Source organism: Anabrus simplex, chromosome 7, assembly GCF_040414725.1.
Source record: "Anabrus simplex isolate iqAnaSimp1 chromosome 7, ASM4041472v1, whole genome shotgun sequence".
Classification (NCBI taxonomy): Eukaryota; Metazoa; Arthropoda; class Insecta; order Orthoptera; family Tettigoniidae; genus Anabrus; species Anabrus simplex.
In genome coordinates this window covers 293,178,612-293,202,034 of record NC_090271.1, presented here as the reverse complement: position 1 = coordinate 293,202,034, position 23,423 = coordinate 293,178,612, and the positions used below count along the sequence as shown (strand labels likewise).

At 39.0% G+C, this 23,423-nt stretch overlaps 1 protein-coding gene across 1 annotated transcript in view; it reads left to right on the top strand.

The window, feature by feature from the left end:
• The window catches only part of LOC136877585 (mitotic checkpoint serine/threonine-protein kinase BUB1), a 402,777-nt gene that overhangs the window by 183,191 nt on the left and 196,163 nt on the right, over positions 1-23,423 (top strand). Inside the window, exon 10 of the mRNA XM_067151742.2 lies at positions 8,770-9,242. Within this exon, the coding sequence (XP_067007843.2) occupies positions 8,770-9,242 (473 nt within the window). The remainder of the gene's footprint in view (positions 1-8,769; positions 9,243-23,423) is intronic.

Genomic DNA, 23,423 nt, shown 5'->3' with positions numbered 1-23,423 from the left:
TCGTCTCATTAGTCTAATGAGCCATTTGTTAAAATCTTTCTTGAAAGTTATCCATGCTCGAATAAGGAAGAAATGTGAAGAAAACCTGGATGATACCCAGTTTGGATTTCAGAATGGATATGGAACTCTAAAGACTCTTCTTAAGAATGTTGGGATCAACAAAAGGATGTCCTCAACTCTTTCATAGATTATGAAAAGGCTTTTGATAGAGTAAAACATAACGAACTCATCAGACTACTGCAGCAAACTGGAATTGATGATTAAGATATAAGAATTATTGAAAACCTGTATTGGCAGCAGAAGGCTGTGGTAAAAGTTGATGATGCAACGAACTACATAGAAATCCGATGGAGTTCGTCAAAGTTGTGTTTTATCTCCGTTATTGTTTAACATCTATTCAGATGACAATATTTAAGGCAGCATCAGCTGATTTGGAAGAATTAAAGTAAATGGAGAACTAAAAGTAATTTGCAATATGCAGATGACACAGTAATTCTTGCTAATAGTGTTCAAAAATTGCAACTATTCCTGGACAAAATTAATATAGTTGGGGAAGAGATGGGTCTAAACATAAACATTAAAAAAAAAAAAAACTAATGGTTTCCAACAGAGGAAGAAATAATGCTACTCTGAAACTTAAAGACCAACAAATTCAACAAGTAAATAAACTTAAATATCTTGGTTGTTTGGATAATGGATGATTTGAACCCAGACCTAGAAATTGAGCTGAATAGAAATTGCAAGATCAACATTCAGGAAGATGAAGACATTGTTCTGTGATGATGCATTAAATTTAAAACTTGGGCAGCGTATGGTGAAATGTTATGTTTTGTCTACTCTCCTTTATGGGGTTGAAGTTTGGACGTTAAGAGGCCACCATCAAAAGACTGCAAGCCTTACAACTTTTGGCTTCATAGGAGAATGCTTAGTTTTGTGGATTACCGAGCTCGATAGCTGCAGTCGCTTAAGTGCGGCCAGTATCCAGTATTCGGGAGATAGTAGGTTCGAACCCCACTGTCGGCAGCCCTGAAAATGGTTTTCCGTGGTTTCCCATTTTCACACCAGGCAAATGCTGGGGCTGTACCTTAATTAAGGCCACGGCCGCTTCTTTCCCACTCCTAGCCCTTCCCTGTCCCATCGTCGCCGTAAGACCTATCTGTGTCGGTGCGACGTCAAGCAAATAGCAAAAAGTTTTGTGGATTGATTATGCCACCAATGATCAAGTATTAAAGAGAGCAAAATGCAAAAAAGAACTGCTAACCACCATTAAATGCTGAAAAATTGCATACCTGGGGCATGTTTCGCATGGTGAAAAATACGCAATTTTACATCTAATTTCGGAAGGCAAAATTGAAGGGTGCCGAGGAGTAGGCAGAAAGAAAACGTGCCTTATGAATATTAAAGACTGGACAGGCGTAAAAAGTACTGAAAAACTGTACCGTGTTGCTGAAGACAGAAAAGCGCTCTCCACACTGATCGCCAACATCTGGGAGATTGGGCAGGGCACATAGAAGAAGAAGAAGAAGAAGAAGAAGAAAACCAAACTGCCTTCTGTCAAACCAGTCATTAATTTTGAAAAAAATGTCTAATATAATCAGAATGCTTTCCCACAGCTTACATGCAATACATGTCAAACTGACTAGCCTGTAATTTTCACCTTTGTCTATCACGCTTTCCTTTATACACAGGTGCTACTGTAGCAACTCTCCATTCATTTGTTATAGCTCCTTCATGCAAACAATCAAATAAGTACTTCAGATATGGTACTATATCCCAACTCATTGTCTTTAGTATATCCCCCCCAAAACCTTGTCAGTTCCAGCTGCTTTTCTATTTTTCAATTTTGTATCTTACTGTAAATGTCATTGTTGTCATAGGTAAGTTTTATTGCCCCTTTAGTATTAGTCACCTCCTCTATCTGGACATTATCCTTGTAACCAAAAATCTTTACATACTGCTGAGTGAATACTTCTGCCTTTGCAAGATCCTCGCATACACACTCCCCTTGTTCATTAATGATTCCAGGAATGTCCTTCTTGGAACCCATTTCTGCCTTAAAGTACCTATACATACTCTTCCATTTTTCACTCAAATTTGTATGACCCCCCAATTATGCTTGCCATCATGTTATCCTTAGCTGACTTCTTTGCTAGATTCAATTTCCTATTAAGTTCCCTCAATTTCTCCTTACTTCCAGTCATTTCTAACTATTTCTTTCCAACCTGCACCTCCTTCTTAGTCTCTTTATTCTCTATTATAATATAGTGGATCTTTACCATTCCTTACCACCTTTAAATTTACTAACCTGTTTTCACATTCCTCAATAATTGCTTTAACTCTTTTGCTGCGGAAGTCGACTTTTTGTCGACTTACTTCCCCATAACATTCGCTGCAGTAAGACTTCTGTAGACTTGGTACTTTCCTGCTATAGTTTCCGCGCGCACTTAATAATACAAAGATCTATAGTCATGTATTGACTATGTACTAAGCATTGTATAAAAACTTTGCCGCAAAACTGGACCTATGTTTATTTGTTATCTTTCGCCCACCCGCCAACATTCCTGTCAGCTGTCTGGCCAATAGCAGGCTTCACTCAGCAGCTATGAGCGCGCGGAACAACAGTAGTAATGACTAATGACTAAAGACAGTGAATAAATCTTGAATCTTTTAGTGACCGATTCTGATTCAGACTGTTCAGTAAATTTGGACAATGAAACAAATGATGTTGTGCATAGTGACTGTTCGGAAGAAAGTGCCATAGAGAAATATCTTCATTTTGTATCGGACTAGCGGGATATTAATGATGACATCGAAACTCCACTAATGAATTCAAGAATATTGTACAATAAGCTTCAAAAATGGCAATTAGTGCTCCTGGCTTCAGAAATTCCGTCATAATGGGACCTACGAGAGTATAAGGGCAGTTTTTTTTTTTTTTTTTTTTTTTTTTTTTTTTTTTTTTGTAAGAATTTCCCTGGACATCCTGCAATGTGTCCAGTTCATGTTCGGAAATGTATCACAGTAATGTGTGTTTCAAGGAAAAATGTCGCAGCTAGTTTTCCAAAGTTAAAAATGGTGAATTGGTGTTGAATGTCACTAACCTTTAAAAAAATAAAGTTTCAGTTCATTTGGAAAGTACGAAAAAATTACATTTTTCTGTAGGTGTTCTGTTTAAAAATAGCGCAGTGAAAGAGTTAAACCATTTCCAGGGTCTGTTTACATTTTTCCGTGGTTTCCCATTTTCACACCAGGCAAATGCTGGGGCTGTACCTTAATTAAGGCCACGGCCGCTTCCTTCCAACTCCTAGGCCTTTCCTATCCCATCGTTGCCATAAGACCTATCTGTGTCGGTGCGACGTAAAGCCCCTAGCAAAGAAAAAAAAAATGTTTACATTTTTATTTACTGTTTTCCACTAATCATAGTTTTTTATTTAACTCCCTCATGCCTGTTTTATCAGCCATATGGTACTGCCTAATAGTCCTCATTTTAATGCCTTCCTTTCTTTCACATTTATTTTTAACTACCACAAAAACAGCGTCATGATCACTAATGCTATCTATTACTTTGGTTTCTGTATAGAGCTCATCTGGTTTTACAGGCACCACATTCAGAATATTCTTCCCTCTAGTTGGTTCCATCACTTTCCGAATCAGGTGCCCTTCCCATATTAACTTATTTGCCATTTGTTGGTCATGCTTCCTGTCATTTGCATTACATTCCCAATTGACATTTGGTAAATTGAGATCACCCGCTACAATCACGTTCCTTTCCCTATCATTTCCCATATAGCTGATCTTAACTAATAATTCTGAATCAGCGTCAGGGCTACCCTTTCGCAGTCTGTACACTCCAAAGACATCAATTTGCTTATTATCTTTGGAGATGAGCCTTACACCTATAATTTCATGTTCATCATCTTTAACTTTTTCGTAGCTTACAGATTCTTGTTTCATGAGAATGAACACTCCCCCTCGTACCATTCCTATCCTATGTCTACAGAACACACTCCAGTTCCATGCGAAAATTTCTGCATCCATTGTATCATTTTTCAGCCATGATTCAACTCCTATTACAATATCTGGTAAGTATATATCTGTTAAAGTACTTAATTCTATTCCTTTCTTTACAATACTTCTACAGTTCACTAACATTTTTATGTCATCCCTACTTGACTTCCAGTTCCCTGTTCCCCTATCACCGATTCCTGGGCCACCCTGTTTTCCTGGATGTACCTCCTTTTAACCCTTCTAAACAAATTTCCTAACTTATATGTACCACTGCGGTTTAAGTGAAGGCCATCTGAGCGCAGATCCCTATCTCCTACCCATCCATTAGGATCTAGAAATCTCACTCCGTTTCCCACATATCCACTCCATAGTCTCATTTAATTCCTCAATCACCTTACAGTCAGTATCCCTCCTACACAGTATTCCACTGATAACAATCTCTGCTTCCTTAAACTTCTCCTGTGCTGCATTTACCAGATCCCACACATCCCCAGCTATGTTGATACTTATACCTGCTTGTCTTACGTTGTTAGTACCAACGTGAAAACCTACCACCTTCTCCTTTCCCTCCTCCTGTTCTACTTCTCAACATCTGCCTTAACCTAATTGCTGGATAACACTCTACCCTGGTTCCCTTTCCTCCACACACTTTCCACACATGTCTAACAATGGAATCCCCCAGACCAGAGCCTCAACCCTACCCACCTTATTTGATCCCCTCCCCTCCTGGTCAGCCCTATCTTCTCTCACTGCTGCAGAAGCTACTTCCTCATCCATTTTCTCCCTCCCATTACCCTCTTCCACCTGTTTTTTCCTATCCACTACTCCACATTTCCATTTCCTACCTTTCCCCTTCCTCCTATTTCCACACATCTCAGCAACAGTTCCATGTTCCTCATCGTCCCTCGGTTGTTCTACCTGCAGAGACTCGTACCAATTTCTCACAGACAACTGTCCTGAATTCTGATCCTGAATGGAGCCCTTAGCCTGCAATCTCCTTCCTTGTAGAACATTAGACACCTGTTTTCTACAATTCCCCCCTTTCCTTCCCATCCCTCTTTTACACCTACTGTATACTGTACATTGAGGGAGGCCTAATTTCCTTCCTCTCCCCTAAGAGAATCCTAATTATCTCCCTCAAAACTCTCCAACTCCTCCCATATACTCCTTAATGCCTGGCCACACACACAGTTCCTACACTTGCACTCCTTAGCCATTCTTTACTGAATAATGAAAAGAAAATGAAAATAAGGTAACCTATTCTGTGCAAAAAAAAAATGTAAGGAAAGAAATTTTGTCTAGGATCGTTCACAAAGATCACACGACAATAAGGTAATTGATATAATCTACTGCTACACTACAATGCTACTTAGTTTAAGATTTTTTACCTGCAACACCCTAACAGGATGAAAATTGCTGTTAATTACTGAAAACTGAAAATAATACATAGGAATTACACAATTCTAAACTGCAGTTAAGTCTTCCCTAATTTCTAATTACCCTTATCCATTATGGCACCTATCTATCGGGCAGCCATATCACAGTTGTATGGAGCGGACTCGAAGAACATCTCTGCATTTTTATTAGGAAATCGAATCTGAATTAGGGATTCATGTAATTCTATTTCAAGACATTCCTATGGAGACCCTGATGTTTGTCGAATGGATTTCAGCGCATTTAGACCCTGAAAAGACATCTCCAATATTGCTGTCTATGCACTCAGGGTGGTCTATGGAAAGGCAGGGAGGAAAGGGACAGAATTCCCATGTTTGTGCTCTGCCAGAGTTGTTGGAAACTTAGAGGTTGGGGTCCAATACTTCATGACCAATGGTGGTAGCGAAGCATTTTGTAAGGTATGTTCTCTTGAAAATATGTCAGATATAAACTGAATGACTTACTGTAATTATGGTGTTTATTTGAATGTCATTGCTCTTGATGTCACTCTTGTAAATCCATTAATTAACTTTATCTCCGTAAATTGTTTTATCCAGTACCAATCTTGTCTCCTCTAATGTGACCATTACAGCCTGCTTTGGAAAATACTGTGTATACTTGAATAATCCCTGCGTATTTTTTTTGGAATTTGGTGGCGAAAACTTGGGTTGCGGATAATATTTGTGTGTAGATCTTAAGTCTGTTCTTCCTCTACTGTTCTTCCCACACCTTGTGGGGTCGTCGGTGCAAACTTAGTTGCATGTGTGGATTTGGCCCTGTTTTGCGGCTGGATGCCATTCCTGACGCCAACCTTATGTGGATGTAGTCGCTGCATGTTCTGTGGTGGTTGGTAGTGTGGTGTGTTGCCTGAATATGAAGAGATGTTGGGACAAACACAAACCACCAGTCTCCGAGCCAGAGGAATTATTGCAAGAAACAAATTTCATTGTGAAGCCTGTATTGTCTCTTGAACAAGCATTGCGATACTTTTAATAAAAATACTGCCTTTACAATACAATAGTTATTATTATTCTTTTCAGAATAACATTTGCTTAATAAAATGAGACACGTTTCGTACACCTGGGGGCATCATCAGCTGTGGTTAAGACTTATAATAGAGGCAAGAAGTGACATGTCAGGTTAAGAAAATTATTCATTTATTAAATTGAAAGTAAATTGAGACAAATGAAAACAAATATTGAAATCGAACATATTATAGAAGTCGGAAAAGATGAACATGAAGGATCCTTTTTAAATCTGTGATGATAATCCCTGCACCCGGTAGTGCATTTTAGAGAAGTTCCTCCTACAGTTCACGTTTTATAGAATCAGCCTTCAATCTAAAAGGAGCTTGAATCCTTCCAAGTGCAACACATCAAGAATTCAATAAATTGCAGCATTTGGACAATTTCAATCATCATCTGTGTGCTTTTAGGCTTCGTTTTCCAAATTAGTTTTGTTTGGAAATGAATTCTGTACCTAATTTTAATTAAATTTGCATGTTTAGCATATTGATAACAGCCATTGCCTTTTAACTGGCATTTCGACTGATTCATAATCAGAATTATCTAGTGTCTTTGTAATGTGATTTACTGTATCCTTGTTTTCAATTTTATCTTTTAACCATGGCTGATAATGTTCCCATGTGGACGAAACATGCCCCATTTCCTTTAGTACATTTTATTCTGTGGAGAATAAAAATAACTGTCGTATTGTAAAGGTGGAATTTTGACTAATAGTATCACAATGCCATAAGAATTAATTGTGCGATTAAAATCACCGACCCAACCAGTAAGCAAACCCAGGACCCTTTCAACCGAAGGCCTCAATGCTGACCATTCCGCCAAGGAGTCAGGCATGCTGTCAAGTGCTCCTAACATACAGACGTCTAGAAGTTGGTATTTTTCTGCCCACTCCGTTGGCAACTCTGTTCCTGCCATGTGAGAATTGTGTGGCATACATATCGCCTTATTTGCATGGTGCCAGTTTAAGTAGTAGATTGTCTTTAAGATTGCTAGTGTGAGTTCTCATCATAAGTCTTTCACAGCTAAAGAGGCTGAGCAGATATGTAATTGAGCTGTGGGAAGGAAGTACAATGTGGATAAAAGTTGTGGTAGATGACTGGAGGAAAAATAAATCTTGTCTTGAACAGAGGAGCAGTAATCACCAGGCATTTCGCAGACAAAATAAAGCGAAGTTTCTAGAAACCAACAACGGGAAACAAGGTGAATATGTGGAAGGCTACTCCTGGAAGGTTTACAAATGTTTTTGAATGAAATAACTTCATTTTAAATAGGAAAACTACTCTCATAAGATAGGAATTTCATTATGATCCATATTGACAAACATTTACAGTTATAGGAATTGAAGGAAGGTTCATATAAAATACAAGTTAATATTTGATGTAGTTTACATTTACATTAAATACATCAAAGTCCACTTGTTACGCTTACGTCAAGGATAAGAGTTGATTCATAAGTCTTGGCAACAATGTTTTTCCCTCCCAAGTTACTAAGTTCATTTCAAAGTACACGACAAGGACCACATGGGCTAGGTTTCAGGAATCTGCGGTAAGGTAAAAGTTCAAACTTGGCATTTTGAAATCCTTGTTTTGTTTGTTTTAATCTCGTACAATCAGTGTACAATCATTGGTACGAATTGTACAAGCTGTTTAACGTCCTTAAAAATAGTCCCCTAATTTTGTCTGTGGTTTGTTGTAATGCGTGAGGAAGACTGAAAATACTATCAGCTGCGTGATTTTCATTGATGTATGCTACCAGACATAAAAATGCTTGTACATTGTATGTTTTGTTGCCATATTGTTTCCCAAGCAATGGCTACTTCACTTTGGAAATAAGATCGAAGTCACATGGACTAAGATGTATGAACGCTGATTGACTTTGGTTACTTCCATTACGCACTGCTGTCAATCAAACATCTGGTACAGGGAATATGACCACTGCCAGAACAGTGCCCCCATACCCCATCTGCCAGCAACATTACAAAGTTCAGGGGCTGATGACCTAGAGGTTAGGCCCCTTTGAAAAACAAGCATAATCATCATACGAATTTCAAGTAACATACTTTCAAATGTATATATTTCATGTTTGGCGTCAGCACATTCTCAGAAAATCAAAAACCTGTTGCTGTGACTTTTGAATCAACCCTCATATATAAGTAATTTCTCTTTCACATAGTTGCTTAGCAGTGATTAAAGGCCAAGATTGTAAAATCTTTTTTCAAGTATCCTATCTGTGTATGTATTATAATATAACCTATTTATTTCTCATAAGTCATAAAACCTGTGTTTCCTTGTTTTTCTTTCAGTACAATTACCCCCTCAGCAAAGTAAGCCTGCATTTACCATTCATATGGATGGTTCTACGGTACAGGAAGGATGTTTAGAGGCTAATGGTGCTAAGTGTCAAGCTCTCGTGCCAAGTGCTCGTCAGTTTCTTTCATTTAAGAAACCTAATGAACCTTATCATTTAAGGTCAAAGGATAATTTTGAAGAGCCATGTAATGGTACAGAAAATGTGGTTATGCCTGACCAATGTGCTCTAGAAAGGTCTTCCAATAAGCAAGAAAAAGATGTTTTCAAAATGCCTCTTCTTCCTTTTGTTCCGTCTCCTGGTAGAACAAGGAAAGAGTTGGATGAAATGGGCGCAGATGATAAGGAGAACTGCTTATCTGCAGGCCCTAAACCACCACGGATCTACCCTCGAAGTTCAGCCAATGTATTGCAGCCTTCCCGACACATACCATTCCAGCCCATAGAGGATTGGCGGCCAGCATCTGAAGTAAGTATATTAATCTTATCATAGTTTGTACACATGAGTCACCATGTCTTTATAGCCAAGGCATTAGGAGCTTAAAGTTTTCTGCTCTGAGTTATGGCAGCCATACTTAATGACATTTAGTGTGTGTGTTTTTTATGGTTTCTGATACAAAGGCTGTTCGGATTTTTTTTAAAATTACTCATAACAATTGTGTTACAAGAAACTGAACAAATAAGTATTGTCGCAACCTACTTTTCCACAGTCACCTTGGACATTTAGGCCCTTTTCATAACTAGAGATCATTTCAAGTTGTTGCCTGTTACTTTAAACAGTCCGTGCTATCATTTATATTGTCATCGTTGTCAAATGTCTCTTCCTGGCAGTATGGAGTCAAATAGTCATGGAGAAGAACAGTTCCGGGTGAGGGCATACCACTACAGTGGTTCTGAATAGCCTGAAGAAGATGTCTTAGAGTAGCATAGAGTAGCTGTGTGGTTTGGGTCATGAAACTAGCAGCTTGCATTCAGGAGATAGTGGGTTTTGAACCTCACTGTTAGCAACCATGAAGATTTTCTATAGTTTCCAATTTTCACACCAAGCAATTGTTGGAGCTGTACATTAATGAAGGCCACTGTCGATTCTTTCCCATGGAGGCATATTTGTCCTCTCATTTTTGTAGAGTATGATTCACTTCATAATATTACCCTCATTTATAGTCCAGCTCCATGGCTAAATGGTTAGCGTGCTGGCCTTCAGCCACAGGGGTCCCGGGTTCGATTCCCGGCAGGGTCGGGAATTTTAACCGTAATTGGTTAATTTCGCTGGCATGGGGGCTGGGTGTATGTGTCGCCTTCATTTCATCCTCATCACGATGCCCAGGTTGCCTATGGGAGTCAAATCAAAAGACCTGCATTAGGCAAGTCGAACATGTCCTCGGACACTCCTAGCATTAAAAGCCATACGCCATTTCATTTCCCTCATTTATAATGCTTTCTCCATAGACCTGCAACAAGACTGAGATGAATGTTAAAAGGGGTAACGTTTTCAGCATTCAGAAATACGAATAAGTGATTGAATATCACAGTCAGTGTGATTATTTTAAAGATTGTTACCATTAATGCTTTCACGGCCCGTATGTATATTCACGATATAGCCTTCTGGGTTTATGCCTTGTCAAGAAAATAAGGCAAATTTATTTACGTTTCGCAGAGGACTTTGCATATGCAGAAGAAATGTTGACTGTTCACAAGGAAGACTTCAACGAGAATAAAAGTTTTAATTTCGACTTTACCATAGCGAATAGAAAGAAGAAGAGAGAGCGCTTCGACTCTTCCCATTACACCAATGGAGAAACTAATGGCTGCAGAGCGGAGATTTGCCACTGCAGCTCAGTGATTGCTTTGGATGAACAGATGGCGTTGTTTATACTGGGTGCCGTGTTTTTACTTGTGGTGGGAGAGATTTAGTTAGTATAATGACTATATTTTGGAATATAGTGAGTGTAGAAATGTCGTCAGGCTTTGTGCCGGGGTGTCGATCTGATTACAAGTCAGGTAAAGGTAAACATTTCTTCTCACCACTTGAAAATGGGGAGCATTTCCCTGAGTGGGCTAGAGCGATCCCAAGAAAAGATGTGCAGCTTACGCGTAAGTCTAGAATTTGTGAATGTCATTCTTCGGAAGATCTTATTACAAAGGTAGACTAGTTTATTATTAATGGGGGGAAAGTTGAAATTCCAAGAATAAGGTGGGGCTTAAAGCCGGGAGCTATCCCTCACATTTTTCCAAACTTACTGTCTTATTTAAGCAACTCCCTAAAAATTCTAAAACCCCCATTAAAACAAGAGTTACTGAAAGAACATGTTGGCAATGACAATATTAATAGTAGTAGCTTAGAATGTAATGAACTAAATTTTCCCCTCTACATCTAAAATACTTAATATTGACAATGTAAAAAGTAAAACAACCTGGTCTCAGTTTGCCCTGTAAAGTAGCTGATAGTGATGTTGAAGCTTCTAGAACTATTCTAAATTTGAGGAGACAAGTTAAAAACCTTGGTAGGAATTTAATTAGAACCAAAAAGAAATTAGTTGCATGCAGAGCAAGACATTAGATTTAATACAACTACACTGACAATTGCCGTGTTGTTGATTTAGGAGATGAAACCTCCTACGACAAAAAGAATGTCCTTGCCAATCGCTTGCTTGTATTTATGTTCATTCCTTTGTTACACAGCTGGATCTAGTCTGTAGCAGTCTATGCTAGCAAGAATGCAACTCCTGGAGCGCTATTGACAATAATAATTCATGTCATAATTCAGTTGGAACAAGCTGGGGTGAAAGTAATTGGTTTTACATGTGATGGAAGTCAGTGTAATAAAAGGGTGTGGACGAATTTGGGAATTTCAGGGAAGAATGATAAAATAAAATCGTCCGTTGGAAACCTGGCAGATCATCAAAGGCGAGTGTGGGCATTTTCCGATTCCGTGCGTATTTTGAAGTGGATACGTAATTATTTCCACGATAACGTTCTTTTACTGTATAAAGGCAAAGTGGTGAATTACAACTTTTATAGTTATATCAAATTTACACTTCTTCAGAGTTTGCTCATCTTCAAAGTTGTCCTAAGATAACATCCTTGCACGTAGACCCAACCTCATTTCAAAGGAGGAATGCCTGTTTAGCTTTTCAGTTATTCAATAATAGTTTAGCTGGCGCAGTTAAGCTGTTTGAAGAAAATAAGCCCTATGAATTCAGTGATGGTAAGCTCACAGAAATTTTCACACGAGAAATCAATCTTGCAGATGCCCTTGACTCCACAATGCACGTAAAAGAGCTTTATGAAGGTTCCCCGTCACACAAAATATTGCTTGAAATTTTAGAAAATGTCACGTCTCAGAAAAACACATTTGCATCTTCAAGAACTTTTAAATCATTAAGAGTAACCTTAAAAAGTATTCTGGAAAAGGTGAACTACTTATGGAGCAGAGGATTTAGGTATGTCCTGAAAGCAAAATTTAATCAACATCTTTGAGAGCGCCATTTCATTATTTTGCGTTCCTTTAGTTGTGACGATCACCCGTCCACTGTGAACTTTTTACATTTACACATGCTACAGTCTGTGTATATACCTACCAGACTCTCCTTAAATTCGGCCGCAAATTGCGAGTTGGTGATAGATCCCCCCCTACTTCATTTGTTAGTCGTATACGTGCAATGGCTAAAGAAAGTGAACATAAGAGTAAAGAAATTAAAGATTCCGCAGAGCTCAAAATTATGGAAGAAAATAGTACTCGCATACAGGGGAAATTAAATAACTCTTCCTTACGAAGGTAACCTCACAAAACAGAATTCAGTGCTTCACTTGCCAGGCTATGTAGTAAGATAAAGTGACAAATATGTTGACTACTTAGATTGTGCTTGCACCCTTTGCAGTGAATAGCCACCTGAGCTTCCACTGGCAACACTTACCCTCATTCAAGATAATGGCACAAAGAAAGGCTTACAATACTTGACATATCCTTCACCATGTGTGTTTAGGTTGCTATGCAAGTAGAAGAGGTCGTCTCAGAAAAATTGCGATCAGAACAAAATTTATGGGATGATATATGTTTTGCATGTTTGGACAGTATAGACTCTATAGCTGTCGGACTGAGACTTTGGTTGCAACAGTGATCACAGATATGACCTTGTGGAAAAATTAGTGTTTCATTACATTAAGTGCCAATTCTTTTTTTGTGCGAAGGAAATAAGGAAAGAGCTGCTATCGTCCAAATCAGTGAAATTGTCCTGGAAGTTTTCCAAGGTTTCAGGCAACTAACGGTTTCGAGGGCGAGTTAAAACAATTTGTGCATGTCTTAGATAATGTGAAATGCATAATAGTTTCAACTATATCTCGATACTTTGTAAGTCATTTCTGAATTACTGATGTTCAAATCTTTTTACAGGATAACATTAAGCCATTAAATTAGTGTTTACCAGCAACCTCTCTTCAAATATTCCTGGACTGTACACACATGGCACATGAAAGGGAATAATTTAAGTCATTCTGGCAACTGGAAGTCTTAAAGAATTTATTTCGTGTACGTTTTGTATATTGCCATGCCTGCTTATTGTATTAACGCGAGCAGCGCAGTTCATCCACAGCTACACTAGCGCAGTCTGCCACTACCGCCTATTAACTACGAGAGAGCACTTGCTTCCTCTTTCCATATGCTATGACGTTACTGATATAAGTGTAAGTGGTACTTTAATTCGTCACCAGGTGGCTCACCGTACGGGTGCAGTGCTAGCATTCGAAGCGGAAGCTGGCGGTACCATCAGAATCAGTCTGTGAGGGGGAATCGCATAACAGGTGCACACACAGTATGAAAGTATGACACTGACACAAGCATTGAATGAAAATCTGATGAGGAGGAACGTATGAATTTGCAAAACACCAGAACAAAATAACAATAGTGAAGGGACAGAGAAGGAGATCCTTAATGACTGGCAACCTTGTATTACTTAATGATAGCCGGTGCCTTTGTTGAAATTATTAGGATTTCTACGTATTTCCACAACTTCCCATATAATCCTGGACCTATATTGTCTAGTGTGCATAAGAGCTCGAGCATCTTGGAACATATCATGACCCGGCGATAGGGCGTGCTCAGCTATTGCTGATTTATCTGGCTGGTTGAGACGATTATTTTGTTTGTGTTCCTTGATACAAGTACCAATAGACTAGCATGTTTGGCCAATTTATACCTTGCTGCACCTACAGGGAATATTATATACCCCAGGATGTAAAAGTGGGACAGTTTGTCCTTGGTTTCACCTACTATAGACTGTGAGGAATTTTAGTGACTGTGCCAAACACTGTTTTTATATTGTGTTTGCAGATGACCTTGGCAATTTGATCTGTGAATCTGTGAATCTGCACATTGCTGTAAACATTACCCTTGAACGTGACTTTGAGTGTGTCCATCTCCTCCTGGATATTTGATGGGTCACAAATTCATATCGCGCTCTTGGCGAGTGTCGTGAGAATGCCTTGTTTTTGTGCTCGATGGTGGTAAGAATCTGCATGAAGATAGCGATTTGTGTGGGTAGGCTTACAATAGACAGCATGTCCTAAGGAGCCATCTGGTTTCTTTCTTACTAAAACATCCAAGAAAGGAAGGCATCCATCTGACTCCCATCTCCATAGTGAATTTAATTGAAGGCTGTTGCTGATTTAGGTGGTTTTGAAATAGTTGAAGTTTCTCAGGACCTTCTGTCCAGACCACAAATGTATTAACATACCTCTACCAAATCATAGGTTTGACGGGTGTTCAAGCAATAGTCTGCTCCTCAAAATGCTCCATAAAGAAATCAGCCACTATGGGCGAAAGCGAACTTCCCATAGCCACCCCGTCAGTCTGTTCATAAAAATTCCGACTCTCCAAGAAATGGCCCTATCAGTCAAAATACAGTAGAACCTCGATTGTACATTCCCAGAAACTACGTTTTCCTGTATTATTCGTTCAAATTACCTGGTCCCGCGAGCATCCTAATTAAATCACGTTGTAAAAATTCTGCACTATCCGTTCCTCGAAAAAAACTATTTCCCGGATCAACTGTCCAGAAATTTCAGTCCCATCAACGCTAAATCCTCGAACACGCGTTTTTCAAGAATCTTTATCTCGTGAAAGGATGGGTACAGCATGGAATTTGGTGTTAACGTCCCGTCATTGCGGTAATTTGAGGAAGTACTGTACTGGAAAAGCGATCGGTGGTGAAGTTGCATAAGGGACCGCCTTTCATCGGAAATTATGTCCGCAACAATTGGGAGGAGACAGAGTGCATTTCGACAGCTCTACTTGAAGACGGAAGAAGTTTCGTCAAATGTTCGTAGTACTTGCAAAACGTACATTTTTTTTTCAGAGTCTATCGCCGAACAGGTTTTCGGCACTTCCCACAGGGCACTATATGAATAGTCACTGGACTTTCGGGCAGGAATCAAAACTGCTCCTTCTTAAGTAACACACATTTAGTATTTTAATATCGTATACGGTTATGTTATCGAGACCAGAACAGATGTTGCACCTCACATACATAAAGCCATGGGAGGTTTTGGGATTGCCTGTTACTGTTTTGGTCCTAATATAAGACTGGGAATTTTACATTTTTGTGTTAAAATGTTATAAAAACCTCAGTCGTTTTATTTGTGCATGTTACATTAAAAAACTTTGTATCATTTTGCACTCGTACAGACTTGCACAGCGAGCGCTCTTTCCAGCTGAGCTCAAGGTTGCGAATAACCATAACTTCGGAAGTGTTAATGATATTTTTTCTCCTTCCAGTTTTATTGTGATTAATGACGGGCAGAATGGATATAATGTATTCGAGAATTTGAGGATCCATGCTTACATTTGAAACCATATTCTCGAGTACAGACATAACCTTTAAAAGCTGATGTAGGCCTAATTTACGTGGTGCAAGATTTCCATCAACTGACTAAGAACAGTAGTATACCGGTGACCAAATTACAATGGAAGATTTAAATTTTAAAAAGTGGGGGAGTGGGATTTTGCCATCATGTTAGATACTTTTGTATCTAATGTGCTTTATTAGATTAGAGAATTAAAAATTACTTGTGGTCGATTGCTGTTTGGCTTAGTGTTACAGCTGTTAGATTTTTCAAAGAGTATGGCTGATCAGAGTTGCTGAACTGAAAGGAGTTTTCAGAGGAAACCGACAAAGTTTCCCCGGTAAAACTTAATGTAAAGTTTCAAGATTTTTAAGTCACATACCGGTAATTAATGTTTGAAGCCACTCCCGCGGTCTAACTTGCCTGCCTCTCACCCGGAGGGCCCGGGTTCGATTCTAGGCCAAATCAGGCATTTTTACCTAGATATGAGGGCTGTTTCCAGGTTCGCTCATTCTATGATTACCTTTCACTGAGGAGATATTTAATGGTAAGATGGTGACCAAGGTCTAGAGAGCCAGGAATAACGGCCAAGAGGATTCGTCACACTGACCATGTGTCACCTCATAATCTGCAGGCCTTCGGACTGAGCAGCGGTTGCTTGGTAGGCGGAAGGCTGTAGTTTGGTTTGGTTTGGTTTGGTTTGGTTTGGTTTAGGAGTGTTGGTAAGATTATATGTATACATATTTCATTTTTGTTATGTTAGCCAAATTGTTGATGGTTCATTTGTTCCCGGATTTTCAGTTTTCCCATGTTGTAAGTTGTTTTTCCGTGTTCTCTCCAAAAATGGAGAATCGAGGTTCCACTGTATCAGCCTTCAAATCTTGTTACATTTTTCCTGTTGTCCATCGCTAGAACACCAAATTGATGCTTTAGAGATATCCTCAGTAGAAAGAAAATCTATTTCTGAGTGAGTTGGCTCTGCGGTTGGGGTCGCGTAGCTGTGAGCTGGTATTCCGGAGAGGGTCCAGTCAGTCCTGAAGATGGTTTTCTATGGTTTCACACCAGGCAAATGCTGGGGCTGTACTTTAAGTCTACAGCTGCTACCTTCCCAATTCTATTCCTTTCCCATCCTTCCATCGTCAGTGTGTCAGTGCGACATTAAACCACTAGCAAAAAGCAAGGAAAAAGATAGAGAAGAAAATTAATAAGGAAGTCCTTAGATGGAAGAATAAAAGTAAAGAACTTTTGAAAACCATCAAGGAGAAGTAGCTCCAGTATACTGATCCTTCATGTCCGGTACGTGGTATGAACTCATCCAACACATTGTGGGGGAAATCAATTAAAGGTGTGTGGAAAGATACAGGAATGCTTGACTCTAGGATTCTGCACCATTGTTTTGGACAGACATCTTTAAAAAATCTTCTGATCCTTTACTGAAAGGGTATTCCTAATCACTTGAATTGCCAACTTTCAGAGAATACTTATCTATATGTTTGAGTCATGGGTCAATAGACTGCTTTGATGCAGCATTCCATTCCCCCTATCCTGTGCTAAACTTTTCATTTCTACCTAACTGCTTCATTCTACATCTGTTCTACTCTGCTTGTCAAAAACCTTGTCTACCCTACCGTTCTTACCACCTACAATTCCCTCAAAAACTAACTGCACAGGCCCTGAGTGTCTTAGGATGTGTCCTATCATTCTCTCTTCTTGTGGTCAAATTGAGGCGACTTGATCTATCCATCTCACCTTCAGCATTCTTCTGTAACACCACATTTCAAAAGCTTCTATTCTTTTTCTTTCTGAGCTAGTTATCATCCATGTTTCACTTCCATACAATGCTACGCTCCAGACGGAACGTCTTCAAAAACATCTTTCTAATTACTATATCAATGTTTGAAGTGAGCAAATTTATTTTCTTTAGAAAGCTCTTCCTTGCTTGTGCTAGTCTGCCTTTTATGTCCTCCTTACTTCTGCCATCATTAGTTATTTTACTGCCCAAGTAACAATATTCATCTACTTCCTTTAAGACTTCATTTCCTAATCTAATATTTTCTGCATCACCTGGCTTCGTTCGACTGCATTCCATTATGTTTGTTTTGGACTTATTTATTTTCATCTTGTACTCCTTACTCCTCCCTGAATATAGTAAAGGCTACTAAAGGGGACCCCAGTGCAGAAATGAATTAAGGTATTGGAATCGTGAATTGAACCCCCTGTAGATCAGGAGAGTTGAATACATCCTCAGGTAATCCCTGCCTGTTGTAGGTGGCGACTAAAAGGTTCGTGTGGCCATTGGTCCCCTCTGGAGGGTTAGTTGTAGACCAATCAAAATTTTGCATGCTTCTTGGGGAAGGGTCTCTTACCTGTGCAACTACGCTCAAAAGCCCAGACAGTACCCACAACCTATCGACTGGGAGCGTCGTGTATCCTGCAGCAGTAGTATCTGCCCGACAACACGGGTGCCCACACAATCAAATGCTAGAGCGTATTACTTCATTATACATACATACATACATACATTATCATTATAGACTGTTATGCTATTCAGCCTTCAGTTTGCAAGCCTCTGTGAATTTACTAAACGTCGCCACAATCCTATTGTTTATTTATTTACATATTTTACGCCCACATTTGAGCACTGAAATCAATACATTTGAGTTAATTTCTTCTTTTTCTTCTCCCAGAACTTTCTCATCCTCCCCGACCTGGAAACCCTTTGTGTGTCCGATATAGTATATTTTTTCCGTTCAACTGTTTTTAGTTTGAGACTTATGCTTTTGTTCTTGAAAATCCTCTTCTCTTTTCTGTCTTTGATTTGTTGCCGAGATATACCCAATTCTTCCAAATCATCCTGAACTTCTTTGAACCAATTATTATTGAGTTTATTTTTCAAAAAGTAATCAAATAGTTGTTGCAATATCCTGGTGTCTGGTAATCTTGATATGTGACAGAAAAAGGAAATTCTTCTTTTACACATCCACGATAGACAATGTTGTTAGGCAACAATCTCCACTTCCATCAACTTACAATTTTTTATTAATAATTGTTCTAAGAATTCTTCTATCAGTTTCCTGTAATTTATCTGTTGTAGATTTTACATTTAATTTGAATAAAGTTTCACTAGCATATGTTGCCTCTGGTTTAACTACGGAATTAAAATGTTTCAGCTTAGCATTTATTGAAAGAGTTTTTTTTTTAGGTTGGCCAGGTAAGTCTTTGTGCTTGTTTAAATTTAGTTGTTCTGTGTTCTATTGCTTCTTTTTAATTTGTGTTCCATGTTATTATTTCTCCAAGATATTTGAATTTCTGAACAATTTTAATCTCTTAATTACTGTTCAGTTGAATAACTGGCAAATCAACTTTAAAAGTTGGCATTATTTCTGGCGTTTTTTTTTTTTTTTTAAGTGAAATTTGTTTGTGGTTTTTTTTTTTTTTTTTTTTTTTTTTTTCTAGTTGTTCAATTTGAAATTTAGCCTCTTCTATTGTATTTGCAAGTAATGCTAAATCATCCGCAAAAGCAAGGCAGTTGAGTTTAATATTTCTACCAATCTTGATAGTTGGTTGGCATTTCTTGTTCCATTCACACATAACCTTCTCCAATGCACAATTAAATAACAATGGTGAAAATCCATCTCCTTGTCGAAGTCCAGTTCTTACAGTGAATGATTCTGATAATTCACCTCTAAATTTAACTTTTGCCTTCGTATTTTTAAAAGTCGTACAAATGAGGTTAAGTTTTTGGTGTAAGCCAAATTCTGTAAGGTCTTTTAATAATGATTCACGATGCATACTGTCGTATGCTTTTTTAAAATCTGATGACTAGACCCTTACTTCACTCTTTGGTGCTTTATTATCCATTTTAAACTAATGATTTGATCTGGACAGCTTCTACCTGGTCGAAATCCTCCCTGATATTCTCCAAGTTCTTGGTCGAGTTGTTCTTGAATTCTTGTGTATATAATCTTGGATAAAATCTTGTATGTAATATCGAGCAAGGATAACCCCCGATAATTATTTGGATTGGAGCAATCGCCTTTCTTATGCAGCGGGTGGATTATCGCTGTATTCCATTCCTCGGGAAGCTTCTCAGTGTTCCAAATATCAATGATGTATTTATGTAGGTTTTGAATAGTCTGATCATTAGCATTCTTCCATATTTCTGCTACTATTTGATTCTCTCCTCCTGCTTTGTAATTTTTAAGTGCATTAATTGCTGTTTTCACTTCATTGTAAACTGGTGGTATAATCTAATCTAATAAAATTACCGAGCTCGATAGCTGCAGTCGCTTAAGTGTGGCCAGTATCCAGTATTCGGGAGATAGTAGGTTCGAACCCCACTGTCGGCAGCCCTGAAAATGGTTTTCCGTGGTTTCCCATTTTCACACCAGGCAAATGCTGGGGCTGTACCTTAATTAAGGCCACGGCCGCTTCCTTCCCACTCCTAGCCCTTCCCTGTCCCATTGTCGCCATAAGACCTCTCTGTGTCGGTGCGACGTAAAGCAACTAGCAAAAAAAAAAAAAAAATCTAATAAAATTCTAAATGTTCCACAGGATCCTCACAATTAAGTAACTCTTTAAAGTATTCTGCAAGGATGTTAGTATTATCTTGATTATTGTATGCCATTTTTCCATTTTTATTTCTTAACATAAGTGTGGGGGGGGGGGAACTTAAATTGATATTGCTTGAATGTTTTGTAATAGTCTCTTGTTTTATGCCGATTGAATGTTTCCTCTATAGTATTAAGCATTTCCTTTTGATAATTTCTTTAGCTGTTTGTCTTCTGGCTTTAATTAGTTCTCAAGATTTTTCTGTTTACCTCTGTTGATCATTTAACCATGCCTTGTGCCTTATTTAAATTGCTTTGTCACATTCCCCGTTCCACTACTCATGTTTCTTTCTCCTTTTAATTGGAGCGATTTCTTCAGCTTTGGTTCTAAGTTTGTTGATCATCGTCTCTAATTTGTTATTTAAAGGTGTTTTGGATCTCTCTAAATATATTTTATTATTTATTAAGTAGCTGGGATCGTAATTTCTCTTTGCTTTGAGATGATTATTTTGGTGTGCTAGCCATTTTCCTACAACTGTGCGATACTTCTTTTCTCTGCCTATTTTAGCGTTGAAATCTCCAAGTAAGATTTTTATATGCTCATCAGGGATCTTCGATAATATGTAATCAAGTTCTTTCCAATACTCTATCTTTATTGTTTTTGTAATTTATTGGTGCATGGACATTTATTAAAGTATAAGTTTTATTCCCTACTTTAACTGTTAGAAGTGCCATCCTCGAAGAGTTTGAAGAAAAATCTTCAATTGAGTCTATTATGCTACTATGAACAAGAAAACCTACACCAAATTGGGGGACATTCTTCATTACCCTTGGTCCTGGTTTGTGTTCCTGAGTTCGTGTAAAGCCATTATTAAAATCCTATGTTGGTCCATCACATCAGTTAAATGTTTCAACTTGCCCACCTTACTTAGTGAATTAATGTTTAATGTTGCAAAATATGAACATTTTCCTGATTTGTTGAACTTAAGTCTCTTCTGACATTGTTGGGTTTGTCCACTGTCTGTCAACTGTCTTGTCGATTGTCTGTTGGGCTTCCAGGCGCTCCGACTCGCCTAGGGCTTCTATTTGACACACCACCGATTCTGAATGGCGTCTTTGTGCAGATCCTTATTGTTATTTGTCCACACCGATTTGTTCATTAGAAGACTCATCATAATTGATTGTCTGATCTTTCGATCAAAACATTTCTGACCGAGGTCAGGCTTTACAATTCCAGATGTGATCTGGAAAGGTGATTAATGAAGTATGAATTGGTGATAAATGAAACGCTACAAGTTCATCCTAGTTGTTCAGGACTGGGAGTAGGCATTTCCTCCATACCCCGCAAACGTTATAGTTTTCCCGCCAATACTCGGGTAGCTGATTGCAGTGGTTTCCCACTGGGCGATGGGGTCGCCACATCCCTACGCCACCATTACTTTATTAATTTATTTTTATTTATTTCATTATCATGCTCTGTATAGACTATGCATTACATGCCTTTTATGGATGATTTGAGGAAGGGAGTCCTGGTGTTCATTGCCTCAGTCAGCCTGTCCTTAGCATTAATATTCATCAACACTGTGAGAAGGCAAACACCAGTACGACTTCGTCAAGTTTGCTCAAACAATCTACGCAGTCTTCACTGCCAGAATGCTTATTGAAAAGCACAGAAAGAAACAACGGCCACTGGATATAGCCTTCCTTGATCTTGAAAGGCGTTCGACCATGTTCCATATCATGTGATCTGGTATGCGCTTTGCGACTGTGGTGTACCAGAAATACTTACGAATTGGATCAAGATGCTTTACCCCCCCTGTGGGTGGGGGACGCAGACGAAGAATAAACCCACAGTATCCCCTGCCTGTCGTAGGGAGCAACTAAAAGGTGCGACCAAGGGATGATTGTATTAGAGCCATGAAACTACTTGTGATTAGTACCACCACACGGGGAACCCCATGGGTCACTTTTACTTGTGCGTAGTACCACTATGTTTGGTACCGAATAGGTTTGTGATTAGTAGCAAGAGTGTGATGGCTTTTACAGAACCTGTGATTAGTAGCTCTATCTGAGCAACATCATGGGATGAGGGAACCCATGGTTATGGCTTGCCTATGATTAGTAGCCACTATATGAGGAACATCACAGGATAGCGAGAGTCCCTGTGGTTAGTACACTTACGTGATGAACACCATAGGTTTGCATTGCCTGTAAATGGCGCCGCAATGTGCGAAACACCATAGGTCTGTATTACATGTGCAAATTTCATTACCTGTAAGTAGTACCATAATGTGTCGAATACCGCGAGTCTACCCTACTTTTGATAAGTACCACAACATGACAAATACCAGGGTTCTACTTTTCTAGAGATAAGTACCATTATGAGAGGCCGATGACTTGGATTTTGGGCCCCTTTCGACAAAAGCATCCTCGATTCAGTATCGTGCTATAGAAGCAGTCCCTTGATCAGTAATACTAATGTTTTACGCCAGCTTCTGTGTATGTGAGGCACTGTGGGTCGGTTCCACTGATTGTTTCAAATTCATATCAATCCATCCATTCGTTCTTGGTCCTCACCTTTTGAATTCTGGTCAGTGGAGGATTTTGGACTTCTAATTTGTCATTTCCTTTCGTCTCATTTCGTACCATTAGGGGCCGATGACCTCGATGTTAGGCCCCTTTAAACAAGCTTCATCATCAAGATGCTTTACACGAACACCACAAGTCTTGTATGTTGTGGTGTCGGCATCTTGGAGAGTTTCCCAGTCTCTCTTATTCGCAGACGATGTTGCACTTGCTAATACCGCCAGGAATGGATTGCTACGTCAAGTTGAAAATTGGAACAGCTGTCTCTCACAATACAGTCTTAGACTGAACAAAAAGACTGAATACTTGGAAACCATCCTAAGCAACGGCTCAATGCCAGTTAGAGAGACCGTAATCTTCTGGTATCTAGGATCTCGCCTACAGACTGGTGGTGGGATACGTGATTAAGTGTGAAGTATGATAAAGGCAGCGTGGATGAGATGGAGGGAAGTCACAGTCATAGTCTGTGACAGAAGGATGCCACTACATCTGAAGTCCAAAATATACCATATTGCAGTATGTCCTGAATGTCAACCAGCTGACAAAGCTACAGAGCGCCAATTAAACACCATGGAAATGCGCATGCTCTGTTGGTCGATGGGCATCACACTCCTGGATCATGTCAAAAGCACCACCTTCCACCAGCAATTGGGCATTGCACCCATCACTGAGAA